The sequence below is a fragment of the Camarhynchus parvulus genome, chromosome 2, assembly GCF_901933205.1.
Source record: "Camarhynchus parvulus chromosome 2, STF_HiC, whole genome shotgun sequence".
Taxonomy (NCBI): Eukaryota; Metazoa; Chordata; class Aves; order Passeriformes; family Thraupidae; genus Camarhynchus; species Camarhynchus parvulus.
Window position 1 is genome coordinate 2,631,593 of NC_044572.1, and position 16,143 is coordinate 2,647,735.

General features: G+C 42.7%; 1 protein-coding gene across 1 annotated transcript in view; it reads left to right on the plus strand.

Annotated features, from left to right (window-relative positions):
* The window catches only part of OBSCN (obscurin, cytoskeletal calmodulin and titin-interacting RhoGEF), a 159,326-nt gene extending 144,417 nt beyond the window's left edge, over window positions 1–14,909 (plus strand). Inside the window, 5 exon segments of the mRNA XM_030971157.1 lie at window positions 796–898; window positions 1,389–1,518; window positions 2,651–2,756; window positions 9,080–9,122; window positions 12,599–14,909. Of these exon segments, the coding sequence (XP_030827017.1) occupies window positions 796–898; window positions 1,389–1,518; window positions 2,651–2,756; window positions 9,080–9,122; window positions 12,599–14,054 (1,838 nt within the window). The 3' untranslated portion in view covers window positions 14,055–14,909.
* The last annotated feature ends 1,234 nt before the right edge of the window (window positions 14,910–16,143 follow it).

Genomic DNA, 16,143 nt, shown 5'->3' on the forward strand with positions numbered 1-16,143 from the left:
CAGTATTTTAAAGGAGGTCTGCTAAGAAATACCTTAAACCTGTACCAGCCATGGCGTGACCAGCAGGAGCTGGGCAGTGACTGTCCCCTGTGCAGGCTTGGGGTCAGTTTTGAGAGTGCCATGACCAGAAGGACATTGAGGGGCTGGAGTGTGTCCAGGGGAGGGAATGGAGCTGGGGAAGGGGGTGGAGGACAAGAAGGGAGCTGTGGGAGCTCAGCTTGGAGAAAAGGAGGCTCAGGAGGGACCTTGTGGCTCTGCACAGCTCCTGACAGGAGGGGACAGCTGGGGGGGGTCGGGCTGTGCTCCAGGGAACAGGGACAGGAGGAGAGGGAACGGCTTCAGGTGTGCCAGGGGAGGTTTAGATTGGAGATCAGGGAAAATTTCCCCACCAAAAGGGTTGTCAACGACCAGAACAGTCTTCTCAAGGAACTGGTGGAGTCACCATCCCTGGAAGAGCTCAGAAAACATTTAGACGTGGCACCTGGGGATGTGGTTGACTCTTGGCCTTAGCAGTGTTAATGGTTGGAATCCATGACCCCAGAGGTCTTTTTCAACATAAATGATTTTATATTTCTATGATGTTACACATATTAGGACATTTCAGAGGTTCTATACAGTATATACTGAATAATATTTAAAAAGAAATTATGTACAAGTGCAGGCAGCTGGTTTTAGGTCAAAAAATTTGGTCTTTAGTATCCTTTAGACCCAGTGAGAATTTCCTGGTCAGGGACATGCCCTTCCTCTCTGCTCATATTTCCAGCCAGCAGTCACATTTACCTTTGCTTTTTGCAGTGCCCCCACGGTTTGTGAACAAGGTCAGAAATGCTTATCTTGTCGAGGGTGAAGATGTCCAGTTCACCTGCACTGTGGAAGGAGCACCCAGGCCTCAGATCAGGTCAGTCCTACAGCTCACATGGGAACAAATCCTGGTTTCCCATTTTGCATAGTCAGAAAAGTCATTTTGAGTTTATGACCCTTTCTTTACAGTGCCTTCCATCTTAACCCCATCCCAATGCTGGCTCTTCATGATCCAGACATTCCTGAGATTTTTAGGAGTTAATTCTAGCTAGAATTTGAAAAGAAATACCTGCAGATAGACCCTCAGGAGAACTCTGTCCAGTCGAAAACCCTGGAAAATATTTTATCATTGTTTATCCTCCCTGCCTTACACCTGACTTGATTGTATTCAGACAAAGAGCTCAGCAAATCCTGTCTTGTCATCATTTAAAGCCCTTTTCCAGCACTGACTGAAGAGATCTCTTGGGAAGAACCTCATAAATATGTCCAGGTTTATACCCAGCTATGATCGATCAGTGACCTTGGGGAGCTCGTGATGCTGCATAATTTTCCCTGGCTTACGCTCCATGTTTTCCCACCACTTTCAGGTGGTACAAGGATGGGGTGCTGCTGAAGGACACCAGTAAATACCAGACTTTCAGTGAACCACGGAGTGGCATCGCAGTGCTGGTGGTCAAGAACCCTTCCAATGAGGACATGGGGCACTATGAATGTGAGGTAAGTTCAGAGAAATTTCAATATCTGTCATCTGAAATGATACAGGCAGGAGAATTCATCTTACTGGCAGAGACCCGTGGCTGAGGAATTGCTCATAAGAATATTATAGATAGTCTTGAGCTAGATCTGGATTGTGAATGTCCAAAAGCTCCAGAATATTCTGATCTGATAGTTTGTTGATACAAGTAAGAATTGATGGAGCTTATTCTGGAGCCTAAACTCAGATCCAGATCTCTAGAGGAAACTCTTCTTACAAAATTTGGGACTATTCTGATGTGATATTTTGTTTCTGAACAGTCTTTAAATTATAACTAAGAAACCCTCTGGAGCTAAAAGAAAGAAATTAAGTCTAAGTAGGAGGATAAAGCATTGAAATTCCTGTTTTGTTTAGCAAGCATACATGGAAGTAGCTGATAAATTTTTAAAAATGTAAGATATTTTATGAAAATTAATCATAATCTATGCGCTCATTGTAATAAAACGTAAGTCTGAGGGCTTGGCAATAAAAGAAATTGGTGTTGGTTTAGGAAATTAGCATGGGTCAGCTGCTCCATGGTAAACGGTTCAGCTCACAGAAATATTTAGGAAGTTTGATATACTTTAAAGAATTCTACTGGAATTTTAGCAAAACCAAACTACCTTGCATTTGTCATTGACCGAGATCCTAAGGTCCAGTATTCCCTTGGTTGAGTAAAACTCAGTAACTATTGGATGATCAACAAAAAAAATCCTCTTTATGGCCACCTAAGTGTGTGTGCAACAGGAATCTGGGCCTGTAGGTAGAGACAGAGTTACCCCAGGAGCAAGTCCCAGCTGCAGAGCAAATATCCAGTAATTAAGTAATTAAGCAAATATCCAGTAAATAACTTTGCAGATGTGCTGTAACTTGTCTTTGTGAATAATTTTTGTTAAAAATTTGTTAAACTTTGTTAAATTTTTTGTTAACAATTTTGTTAAAATGAACTCCATCAAGCACCAAAGTGTCCCTTCAAACTCCAGCTTGGCACTGGGCTCACACCTTCACCCTTTTCTGCCAGCACTGAATTTCCAAGGGTAGCACAGGCAGGGTTTTATCATGACCAAAGAACCAAACCATGCTGTGTTTCATTTGGCACTGCACCATTCTCTCCAGCTGATGAACAGATTAGGGTCTGCCAAGAGTGGAGCAGAGCTTTACCACCACAGCGCCGCTGCCCTGACCCAGGAGAGGAGAGGAGACCAAGCCATCACCATTGAAGGTACGACCCTTGCCCAGCTCTGTACGTACACCAGCCCGAAAAACAACAAAATTCCAGTATTTTTTTGCCATCTTACTCATGTTGGTCGTTGGTGTCCATGTATCTGTACGTCTTCTGGAGATGTGCATGGGCACAGGGCGGCTCGGCTCTGTGCCCATCATCATCTGTTGATTTCCAAGCCTGGCAAATCAACTTCATATAATGTGGATGCATTATATGGAAAAGGAGGAGCAGATGAAGGGTTTGTCACGCCACCACTACTGCAAAAAGAAATGTTGTATGTTGTTGGAAAACTTGGAAATGTGTGTCAGCCTGGCAGAAATGTTACAGGGGCCACTGAGTAAAGGTGGAGATGTGTTGGGATTGTTCCTGAAATATCACTGAAGGGCATGGGGAGTGACTGGGAAAGCAGAACTGACAGCAGTGTGTCCTGAGCAATGATTAGTTCATCCATCCATTATTTAGGACTGTCCAGGGATAGCCATAGAGCCTGTTCCTTTTCTTTCTCTGCCAGTTTCACCTGGATTGGTAGGGCAATAAGAATTGATTTTGCACCCATCCAAAACAACATCTTTCTTCACAACTTTTACTCATTACTGCCTAAAGTTCCAGGGATTACTGCCTATCCCAGAGATTTCCACACAGAGCGTGTTAGTGCTTGCTGCAAACCCATCACAGCCCAGTTTAAATCCATAGCTACATCTCCCTAGGGAGCATTTCCTGGCATATGGAATTGGTTCTTTGTGCATCTTATAAATGTCCTTGTGTGGCTGAGCCTGAACCAGCCAGTCCTGTCTTTCTTGGAAAGCTCCCAGGGGCAGCTCAGGAGCTGATACAGCCAAGGGACCACCTTTGATAGGTAAGGGACAGATTTGGAGGGCAAGAGAGAGGACTGGGATAGGCACAGGCCTTTTCATGCCAGCAAACCTTGGTTTCACAGGCTTCTGTGGAGGCATGGTCAACAAAAGCCAGAGTTTTTCCAACAGCTCTAGAACCTTCTTTCCTCAACTTTGGTGTTCCCACACTGTCTTGTGATAATAACAGGAGTTCAAGTGTGTTGAACCCAGCTCAAGGGCATAATTGACATTATCAGCTTCCATTAAGAGCCAACATTCTGACTCATGAAGCTGCTGGGCAGAAAATGCTGGAGTCTGGAATAATATTCAGGGATAAATGATCCTCTACTCATATTTTTTCATCATTTTCTGCAGTCCTCTGCTGTTGGCCCTGTTCGAGACAGGACCCTGGTCTGGCTGGACCTTTGGGCCAGCCCTCTGTAGACACAAATGTTGTGCTGTTACATTCATCCACAATAAATTATTAATATTAGAATCCTGATCTATGAACTTTCTTGGCCTCATTTTAAACATGTTTTCCTTTTAGTTCTTTCCCAGAGCCCCATCAAAAAGCATTACAGGGAGGATGGTGTAAGTGTAGAAACACTAGAATTTTTTCAGCCAAATAAACCTTCAAGTATTTGAATTCTTTGTCTTTTCTGTGCCCCAAAGAGAGAAAAATAAGTTGTGTGCAGGATGTAGAGGAACACAAATAAATCTCTGTCAGGGTGATGTATCTTGATGAAGTTCACTTCAGGCAGATGTTATAAAGCAAACAAGGGTTGTATAAAATTTTAGGAGCATTTTCAGCTCTGGGGGTTGCAAATGTGTATGTTCAGCCCCAAATTTTTCATCTGCTATTAATCTGTAATCATAAACAAGAACAAAAAAATCATTGTGAGCTTGGTTACAGAAATATAATTGGAGTTTGCCTGGAAGCTTCAGAAACGTCATGAAATAAATTTGTTCTGTGATGTGTGCAATTGCTTGAACTCGGTAATAGGGAAGAAAATAGATCCCTGAGTCATCTCCAGGGTGAAACAGAGGGAGATCTGCTTCAGGCCAGTGGAGAAAATAGGCTCATCCATGGAGCAAGAGGATTGTTGTGAGCAGAATGGCACCAGGGATGAATTTGGCATAATGCACTTGACCGAGGAGGGAACTCGTTGCTTTCTTGAGAATCAGTAACCAGCCTTGATCTGCCTGGGGAAAAATCAGGTTCATCTGGCAAAGACCTGGAGGACAGGTGGATCTCGTGAAGGCTCTTTCCATCCTCACAATCCTTCCTATTTGTGAACACAGGATTACTTGTAGTTTCACCAAGAGGACAACATTACTGGTCTCACAACAGCAAATAGATCCCGTGTCTGCTTCCTGGCTCACTGCACCCTGGGTCTGAGTTTTACCTGATTTATCTCTGTTCCTGTGAAATCACCACTGTCTGGGTCTCATGAGGCACCCAAGGGACAACTATTGTAGTTTTTATCCTCCTGCATTTCTGTACTGTTTATTCTGCTGAACCAAACCCATGGTTTGGGATACCATTAGTCCAGTGGTTTATGAGCCCCTGACCTGCAGCTGGTGATGGTCCACAGTCCGAGACAACGGGTATGAAAACCAAAATTGTTTGGTTTAAATTCTCATTATGGAGGTTTGCAGGTCCCTTGGATGGACTAAACCCAAAAAGGATGGAAACCACTGGACTAAGGGATCCCTTGTGAGCTGAGATCTGCCTTCAGCCACACCTGGTCGCTGGACTGAAGTCAATGGAGGGTTGCTGAAAAAAATCCTCTTTCTGTGGATATTGGAAGAATTTGAGACACTTTTTAAAAAGTGTAGCTGAAAGAAGATCCTTCTCTTTGACTTCCAGTTGACTGTGTCTGCTTTGCACCTTGCTGCTTAACCTGCACACGGCACACCTGGGCTGAGGTGCTCTGGCATGTTCTGGTGTGATTTATCCATCCAGGTTCACTAACTGGATTATTTGTCAAGAAAAGCAAAGCCCAGTGCCTTGGAAAGGTGTTGCATTTCCATATGGATGGGCAGGTCAGGACCTAAAACAAGACAGTCAATACAAGGGAAGGAGTCAGGTACAGGAGTGGAGACAAAGCCATAAATAAAAATTCCCAGAGCAGCTACAGTCAGGTTACAATAATTCCTTCACAACTTTTAGATTTCATGCAGAGCCTTGGGCAGGTTCTTCAGGTACCTTGTAGTAGCCACCTTGTTAAAAATCACCAAAATACTTTTGAAGTTCTCACAAGGATGATTTAAAACACAGAGGAGCATCAGATGTCTCAGTGTTACTGAAGAATTAGGGCACAGGAGTTTGCCCCGTGGGATGTTCCCTGATTAGGGTGATGATTAGGGTATTTACCTCGTTATTTTTATTCTCTTGTCACCATGGTTTAGTCTCATTTTTGGCCAGGCCACAGAGTTTCCAGTGCAAATTCAGGAGAGCCCCATCTGCCTTTGCAGCCATGTCAGTCCTTGCAGGAGTGGAGCCTTTTGGTTGGTTGGGTTTGAGGGTTTTTATTTGTTTGTTTAGGTTCTGGTGGGGTATTTTTGATAGAGATCCTATTTATATAATATAAAAAACTTATATTCATGAGTTGAGCCACCAGCCCTGTAGGGATTTCAGAGACCTGTGGATGTGGAACTTGGGACAAGGTTAAGGTGGCAGTGCTGGCTTAGCAGTTGGATTCAATGATCTTAAGGGTCTTTTCCAAACTCAAGGATTGCAAGAATTGCTTATTTTAGGATTAGTTTTAGCAGTTCTTGTCAGATTTTGCACATTAGCCTCCAAGTGTAGCAGAAGGAGGTGAAAACAGAGCAGTGCTCCTTTGGTTCATGTCACCAGCATGAACTGAGCAGCAAAAATAGGTTTAAGCTTCTGTGAGTGGAGAAAAGAGACTTAAAAATTGTAATAAAGGCCACAAATAATCATCCATCCATCCATCCATCCATCCATCCATCCATCCATCCATCCATCCATCCATCCATCCATCCATCCATAGCAAGGAGAACTCACTCATCCTCAGTGTTCCATCACTTGCAAGCCAATGTTTTAATCCATTAACCAAAGAGATGTCTGGGCTGTCCCTAATGCTTACAGCTTTTAACCTGCTTATCAGGGGCTCCTGCTTTGCAAAGCTGTTTGCCTAAAATGCTCTTGAAAAGTTGAAATGATAAATCCTAAAAAATGCTAAAAATGGATGCAGAATATTTTCCTCTCGGGGAAAAACAACAGGAAAAAAAATTTTAAAAACCACCAAAAACAAACAAAAAAAAAAAAAAAAAAAAAGAAAACCAAAAAGAAAGAAAAGAAACCCAAATTCTCTCATCCTACTTTCGTGTGGTTCTGTCCTTCAGTATAGGATTGCTCAAATCCTCCCTCACACCTCGGACAGCACATATATAATTTATTAAATTCCATTTTCAGCTTTCTCATCCCCATATTGAATATTGAATCTCTTTGACATCCACTACAAATAGAAATATCACAGTTGGTGTCATTTGGGAGGACTCCAAGAACAGACATTCATAGAGCAACCATTAAAGAGACCTTTTCTTATAGACATTGTGAAATGTCATTAAATTCATTCAGCTATTTAGTTTATATTACTTAATTCTCATCTAAATACATTGCTGCTAAAATAATTGTAGAAAGCACCTATTATCAGGTGTATAATCCAATTAATTAAAACATTTCCATCAGAACTTCAGTATTTTTTGCTCATATACTCAGTGCATATGGATTAATCTCATAATATTACTTAATGAGATTTCTAAAAGTTATTTGAAAATTGCAGAATAGTGATTTAAAAATTCAGTGAAAATCTCTAACCTGAGTGTGGTAAATTGTTAGAGCACTCAGTTCATCTGCCATCACTGTATTATTATAATTCCACCATTTAAAACAAGGTTTGAGTTATTTAAAGAAAAACATTAATTAAGGATAGGTAAATGGGTTTATTGCAATTGTGTCCAGGGATAAATATTTGAAAATAGTTTTGCTCTTTACTTACCCAGTTAGTGTAAATTCAACTCTCCAAACAGATTTTGTTTAAATTCACCCAGTTCTGCAGTAACTCCTTTGAATCTCTGGGAAATTATTCCAGTTTTTTACAGGCATAAACAAGACAAGGCTCTGCAAAAAACCCATGAGCTCTAGGTCAGAAATTAACATCAATATTTGCACAAAATTCTTTTTCATTATGGTCAAATTTGTCGTTTTACCTGAGGCAGGGAAGAGCCCTTGGAAGTGAAGTGGAAGGAAAATTAGGTTAAAGTATTCCATTTAATATTGTAAATGTATTTTTAATTGTCAGTCAATGCAGGTTTGGGGGCACCACTGAAAACATCAGCACTAATCACCAGTTATTAAACAAATAATACAGACACTCCAAATTCCCTGGGCAAGAACTATTTGTGATTTTATAGATATTTCTAAGTAGCCGTTCACTTAAATTGCACTGACTGAAAATTACCACAGCTTATTTATTATAGGCTGGCTGGAAAACTGAAAACCAATTGCTGGAGATTAAATTATGGGAGTTTTTTTAGATATTTTGCTAGTTTATTAAATAAAAAGTGAGGCTTGCTGATTTTTTTTTTCTAGATCTGAAATAGGTTCAGCATTTCAGATGTGCTCAAAGCAGTGTTGGTCAGAGAGTATCTTAATTTTATTCCAGTAGAGAGGATGGGAAACCTGCTGAAAATCTCAGTTAGTTCTTCAAACAGGATCTTTCTACTTTTTAAAAAAGTCAGTTTTAAGGAATATTTGCAACACCATGAAATCTTAACTTTTGGTCTTGATACGCATCAACAGCTTCCAGTTGGTTATGGGAGAAGGGTCAGGAAAAATTGCAAATTAGAGCAGGAAAAAAAGAGATGGAGCAGACACAGGGCTCTCCTGGGTTTCCTAGGATTTGGGGTTTGGTGTTTTTTTATGCTGATTTTCTCTACTGATGATAATGATATTAGATTGTATATTTATCAGTTGGATTTTGCATCCAGTCCACAAAAGTTTGGCCACAATCCAGTGTTTGGGGAACTCTTTTTTTTTTAGGAAGTGCCATCACAGTTTAAAGAATTTCAGCTCTCCAGGATTTTCCAGATTGAGGCATTTTCAGGTTTCTGACACCATCACCATCTTATTCTAGGATAAAGAAAAATTAAATAAGGACCTTGTTTTCTAGCTTTGACCTACCAAACAAAAAATGGTAGAATAAAAAGTTTTTGCTAAATCGTTCTCCACAAAATATTTCATTTCAAAGCCAAATGTTCAGAGAGCATTCTGGATTCTCATTCCTGGTCAGCAACACTAAAGATGATGCTGGAAATAACCACAGAAAGCATGGATGGGATGGTACAGTTGGTTATTTTTCACTCCAGTTTATGTTGATGAACTGAGCAAAGATAATTTAATCATTTCAGCTTTTGCCTTTCTTTAACCCCATGCTGTTCATACTGTTCTCTTTGTAGTCACTGAACAAGAGACTAAAGTGCCCAAGAAAACCATCATCATGTAAGTGCTGATTTTTTTTTTTTTTTGGGTAACATTTGTGGGTTTTTTGCCTTGCTGCCTCTGCATGATCCAATAACAAGCTTGTGCTCGTTGGCCACGCAAGTGTATTCATTCCCAGATCCCACGGAATTCTGTGCCATGCCAAGTGACCACCTCAAAAAATGTCCTTTTGTTCTTTTCCAAACATAGCAGCACTGGTGTTAGACACAGCCTGGGACAGTTATTTTTTGATATTACACAGGAAAAATATTCCTCCTAATGCTGGTAGAGTTTCACAAGAGCTCAGGAAGGTAGAGTCTGACTTTCACTGTTGAATGAAAAAAAAAAATCTGGAAATCTTTTACCTGAAAATATCTACCAATTTAACAAATATCTCAGAGCTTAGAGCGATTTCTTCTGGCTTTATTTTAAACTTTTCAGGAAAGGCTTGTACGATCAAGCAGAAGGAAGATGAATATTTTTATCCCTTTCTATCTCTCTATTTCTAATATAAATAATTGTCCTGATGACTTGGTCTTTTTAGATACTTTGAGCCTGGTTTATAGTGGATGCCTATAAAATACAAAGATTAATTACTGCAAGAAGCAGTATTTTCTCAGTCATACACAGCCTAGAAGCCAAGCAGCCGTTAAAATCTTAATTTATCTTCTTAAGCACCATAGAGAAATACATAATAAAATTGTTTCATGTGTTGGAAGGGGGACCCTGGCCTGGGACAGGATTTCAGAGCAGCTCCAAACCACTCCAGTCATGTCCTGAGGACAGGAAGGAGTTATGCAATGGATATTTTGGGGGAATGCCTTCCCTCAATTGCTGCACTATTGCTAAAATCAGCCCTTGACTTGGACAAGAGGCTTAATGGATGTATTTTATCTTTGTTAGACATAAAATTGCAACTGAAGGATGGTTAAGAGCTGCTTACCTTTTATCCCTTTTATTGTTTTCTGTGAGGATTATTCCTTTAGACCCATGCACTTGGCCCTTTTGGAGGCTGTGGTTTGTAAATTGTCTCCCCTCCCAGAAGCTCAGTTAAATATCCAGCCATTAGATCTTTTTCACCCTGCAAAAACCAGAAAATAAAGTGTTTTTACCTGTATTACCTCAGGATTCAGACTGGGGCAACTGAACAGAGAGTTATTTTTTTAATGTCCCATTTGGAAATATTGTGAGAAAGTCATGAGCAGGAGGGAATCTCAGAACCAGTCCACACCTAAAACTTGGTAAATCACATTTAACCACATCTCTGTGCCTCTGTCTGGAGCAGCAGCATTAATACTGGTGGATAAAATAATATTCATTAATGCAGAATACCATCAGTTAAGCTGATTTCTGAATTTCTGAGATCTCAGTTCCAAAGGCTGTTCTTCAGGACAGCTCCAGGTGGGATTCCTAAATCAAGGGCTGCAGCCTCAAAGGAGTTTGGTAAATTGAGGAGTGGGATCTCAGGCAGAAATTCCCCTCCTTTTGTGGTCATGAACTTTAAGTAAGAGTGGACCTCAACTGAAATTGGGATAGTGATGGGGGAAAGTTTGGGAATAATTCTGAAAGGGAAGATTCCAACTCTTAATCTGTAGGAAGTTGATGAAAAGAAACAGCTTTAAAACTACTGTCAGAAAATAATAGATAATTGAGAGATGGGATTGAACCATAACCATATATGCAAATCCCAGACCCCAAAAAACCCCATTTTAACTTTGCAACATAGATCATGGTCTGCTGCAAGCACCCAAGGATTCATTCTCATCTAAAATGATTCTTTAATTCTGTGTAATTGAGAAAGGCACCATGGCCAGTAGGAAGGCTCTGCACAGACCTTAAAGGTCTGTGGAAAAACTGCAGAAAACTTAGGGAAAAGAGCAAAGCAGTGGAAATGAGCAGAAAAGAGGGTGCTCTGCAAGGAAATAAATCTCCCTGTAGCTGATCCAGTCCTGCACTCCACCATGTCCTCAAAGGAGAGATTGATGGTGGAAACAAACCTGATCTCCAGAGGAGAAGGAAGTACAAGTTTTCAAAAATAAGACCAGAAGATCAGAAAGGCTGCAATAAAGCCAAGAGGATTAGTCTTCCATGATGGCTATGAACAGATTCTCCATTCTCAAGGGGAAAAGTCAGAGCAGAAATGTCTGAGGAGCAGAGGGTGAACTTCAGCTCCACGTGGCTGTGACTGGAGGATGGTGAGGAGGAAGAGAGGAATTAAAAAGCTGCTGTCTCTATTCCTAATTTCAATTCAGGCCACTGTTTGACCCTTCAAGTTAATTCTTTGTTTTTAACCCCATTCCTTGGAGGTAGGGACAGAATCTCAACACAGGAGCAAAATGAGTTTTACTGTGATTTTACTGTGATACTGTGACTGGAACAGATGTGAAGCATTGGCTTCCTTGTGCTTGCCAGGAAAACACTGGCAGAAATGTATTTACTTAAAATAAAGGTAAGAAATACCACAGGAAAAACCTGCAGGAAAAACTGCATGCTTAGTATATAAATTAAGAGCAGTGGAGCCTGGGTTTAGGCCTTGGGTTAGAAGAGACTTTTAAAGATAATCTAGTCCAACCCCTAGCTGTGAGCAGGGACAACTTCACCTTGATCAGGCTACTTAAAACCCTCTCCAGCCTGACCTTGAATGTTTCCAGGGATGAGGCATCAACCACCAGCCCAACTTCAGTCAAAAAAAATCTAAAGTAAAGCCAGCAGAAATATGCTGAGAAATCACAATTATGCATCTCAGTGTGGCTTGGTATTCCTGTGTCTATTGAAGGCAGTAGGATCAGGCTGTGTCTACACTAATGGTATTGTGAAGAGTAAAAAAAATTCCTTTTGGCATAGATGACTTGTGCAGGAGATGTTCTAACTTTCTTTTCCTGATCATCCACATTTTAAGGTTAATCCCTTTCAGTGTAATTGTTCTGCATGTGGAAATGCAGATCTCTGGTCTCAAAAGAGGCTGTAATTAAAAAAAAAAGAGAGAGATGTTGCATTAATTGAATATTATTAAGAAGACACTGACCCTACTGCAATAAAAGGCATTTAGCCATTGAGGTGGAAGGAATCAGGATTTTAGCCAAGAATACTCAGGAAAAGGTTAAAGTCCTAAGTGTTTAAAATTTTGGGGGTCCAAGGTAGCAGAGTAGGTGATCAGCACAAGCACATGAAATACAGCAGCAGCCAGCAGAGCATCTCTCAGCTGGACGTGCTCGTTGTGTGCTCACACGCAGCAGAGGAGGTTCATGGATCAGGGGTTTTCCCTGGGGAGAAGGGCACTGGATCAGGGGTTTTCCCTGGATCAGGAAGTGGAGATGGGCATGTGGGTGTGTGCTCTGCGTGTGTGTCCCTCCCAAAATGACCGCTTCCCCAAAAGCTGCAATGCTCACCCCAAACTAACCCCACGCGGCGCTTCAGCCGGCCGCGGCATGTGCTGTGGAGCGGGGCTCCCCAAAAAGTCTCATCTTCCTGCCAACTCCACCCCTTTCTGCCACCAGAGAGGAGACCATAACCACGGTGGTGAAGAGCCCAAGACAAAGGGGAAGGGTTTCTCCTGCACGTTCTCCTTCAGGTCATTCTCCTTCCCGCTCTCCGCGGGCGGAGCCAGTTCCGGAGCCGGTTTATGTCTCCAAGATCAGGCAGCCTGTCCACAGACACGACCAGGAGGCAGCAGCAAAGTCTGCTGCTGTTCCCATGCTGTATGTCACAGAACACGAGGACATGCAAGGGGCAGCGGCGAGAGACGTCGTTGTGGAGAGCACAGTGGAAGAGAAAAAGCCCAAGTGGGTCGAAGTGGAAGAAATCATTGAATTCAAGGTGAAAAAGTCACCAAAGCCCACAAGGAAAAGAGGTTCTTCCCCAGTAAAACAAGAAAAAGATGAGTCAGGGGTGTTAACGTTCACTTTTCCCAGCTCAAGGCCAAAGCGCTCCCCAGAAGACGATCCCAACACAAACAACTCCAACAATAAATTGGTGGAACAGTCAAAATCTTTGCCGAATGAGGGGCTCTCTGAAGGTGACATCCAGCCTCTGGTGTACACAGCCGAGCAGGAAGGACCTCAAGTCAGCGGCGAAGAGAGAAACTCCCCCTGTGGGTCTGAGCAATTAGGAAGTGATTCATTTATGGATTATGGGAGTGAAGGAAAGAGCTGCCCTCAGGAGCCACGTGCTGACTGCGGGTCAGGCACCACCTCCCCTCTGCTCGCCTGCGGGGGTGAGCCTTTGGTCTTCAGTTTTGGGACAGCTGTGGGAGACCAACACCAAGTTCTGTTCTCCCCAGTGAGTCCAGAGGGTAAGGAAGGGCTCGATGAAGTGGATGTCTCTTGGCCTGTTGGAGAGGAGGTACCTGAAGTAATACAGGACATCCTTCCCGAAGAGGACAGCGTCATCGTGGACGAGCCAGAGGAGCCACACACCGACGACATCAGCACCCGGGACCGCAAGATTTTAACCCACAACGGCAAACTCTTAACTCTGGAGGACCTGGAGGATTACGTCCCTCAGGAAGGCGAGACCTACAGGTGTGAGGATCAGAAGCCCATGGCGGAGAAGCCCTGCGAGATCTCCGTGCTGCAGACGGAGATCAACGAGCCCACCATCGGCAAGCCGGTGCTGCTGAGCCTGGTCAGGCCCGTGGTGCCCGAGCCCAGGCAGAGGTTCTTCAGCCAGTACGAGGAGCATGTCCCCGGGGCCGTGTTCCTGTCAGCCTCTAGGGTGGCTGGTGTGCAGTCCTCAGGCCCTTCCAACATCTCCTTCCGCGTGAGCGACGCCCGCGCGGCACCTCCTGGCCCCTCCTTCACGGTGAAGCCCTCGTTCTGCACCGAGGTGCAGCGCTCCGCGGACAACGGGCAGTCCAGCTTTAAAACTGAAGTTTCCACCAGAACCCTCAGCTATGGGACTGTTGGCGAGCCTGTCACCTTGCACATCAGCACAGAAGACCTCTCCCAGAGCTGAGCGGACGCCAGCGTGGTTTTTAACACCAAAAAGAGCAGCTTTATGTAAAAAAAATAAATACCAGAATTGTTGTAGGCGAGGGGAATTGGTGGCGAAGATTACAAGGGAATGCCTTAGAGGGAAATGTATTTAAATATGATGTGTCAAGCTTTTCCAGTCTTAAAGGGAACAGTCTGTCAGAACAGTTTGTAACTTTAAAAGCTTTGATCTAGATGAACATGTATCATTCCATAGTGGAGCAGTGATGGGAGGTTAAGGAAAAGCCTGATTCTTCTACCTATGACAGAAATATAGATGAAGAAGTGTGTTTTTTTTTTTTTGTCCATGAACTTAATGATTTTTTAAAGTGCCAGTTTTTGGTGTGGCAAGGAGGTGAAAGTATCTAAGCTTTTCAGCATCCTTCAGTAGCCCAGGACAGGGGTGTCTCCTGTCACTGTGTGGGCCCAAAGGTCATGAAGCTTCACTGTGCTTTGACTCTGCTCTGCACTTGTGACGCCAGTTAGCTCTACCAAAATTTCTTCATAAACCTTTCAAGATGCACAGTCTGGTTGCATTTTTTTAACCTTCTGCCAAATAATGAGATATATAGTAGATATTACATATACCAGAGATTCAAAGGGCTGCTCAGGCATTTTTTTGGTCGAAGTCCCAGTTTGAGTCTAGTCAGTGGAGGGAGTCCCACTGTCATGAGGAAGCAAGAGTTTTGTTGTTCTCTTCTGCTTTAAGTGAAAAAGACTGTCTTTTCTAAATGACTGATATTTTCAAATCCACTTCCTAGTTGTCTGATAATGTAGGTTTCATTATTCTGCATTCTAGTGGGGTGGATTTATAAACCATATCTTTTGAAATATAATTCAGTTAACATGCACTGAAAGATTAATGTGCTGCACAAAATAATTTCTGCATCTGCAATCAAACAGTAACAAGTACAAAGAACCACAGATGTGGTCCTCAAAGGACCACAAATGTAGTCTTTGCCAATAAATATGACTGGATGAGAATTTGTTCTCCTGAATGTGCCAGTGGTGAAACATTCCTGCTAACAGATTGATCCATGATGTCCCCTATATGTGATAAGAGGAATTTACCACTGAGCTACAGCAAAGTAGCAGGAGCACAAAGACAGATTAAATAAGAAAAAAAAAGATAGAAAAAAGAGCTTTACCATAAATATTCACTTGAAACATAGATCTGTTCCAAATGTATTGGGCTGCCAGTTGCAATTGCATCATTTTACTGTAACCAGGAAGGTCGAGATGCCTCGGAGAGGGACTGACTGTGGAGTTCCTCTGGAGCGTTCCAGCAGGAATGCTGCGTGAGGGGGAGGCTGAGGTGCACTGAGCACAGCCCATCCCTGTTGGCTTCACCAGAAACGGATGTAGCCCAGACCTCCAACAAGCTGCTCTGAAAAGAGATGAGCTCCCAGGCTCAAATCTTGGTGCCAGCTGGAGTCAGGTGGAGCTCACTGATCTCAGCAGGACCCTGCACTGGCCTTCTCTGGTGGCAGAGATGTGGGGTGAAAGGTCCCCACACCCTGTCCCAGCTGAGCTCTGCAGAAGTGTTCATTTTTGGATTCGTTTGTGGTTTATGGAAACCAGAAATGTTCAGGCACAGCTGAATTTCTAAGCAGCGTGAGGAGAGAGGGTGGAGTGAGTTTCTGCCTTGGGAAGGAATGGATGATGTTGGCTCAGGGTTTCCCAGCCAGCTGAGATTGAAAAGCTTGTTTTGGAGGCAATATTCCTGCCAACAGGGAATGAATTCACAAAAGGTGCTTGTAGAAAAGTTATTTTTTTTCCTTCTGCAGCTGCACCTTGTGCTGACTAAAATGAACATATTGGTTTCACAGCCTTTCACTTTCAACATCCACTCAGGATGTCGTGTGCACTACCTTCATGATATAGGATGCTTTTCCAGTGGTGAAGGAAATCAAGCTTCCTTTATGGTACTATCCCATTTTTTATAACATCTCCTTGGTTTATACTGTTTGTTTTATAATGAAGCAATAAGATGGATATATATATTAGTGCTTTTTTCATATATTGCACTGTATGTTGGAAAGTAACAGGCACACAACAGGGAAATGCTTTCA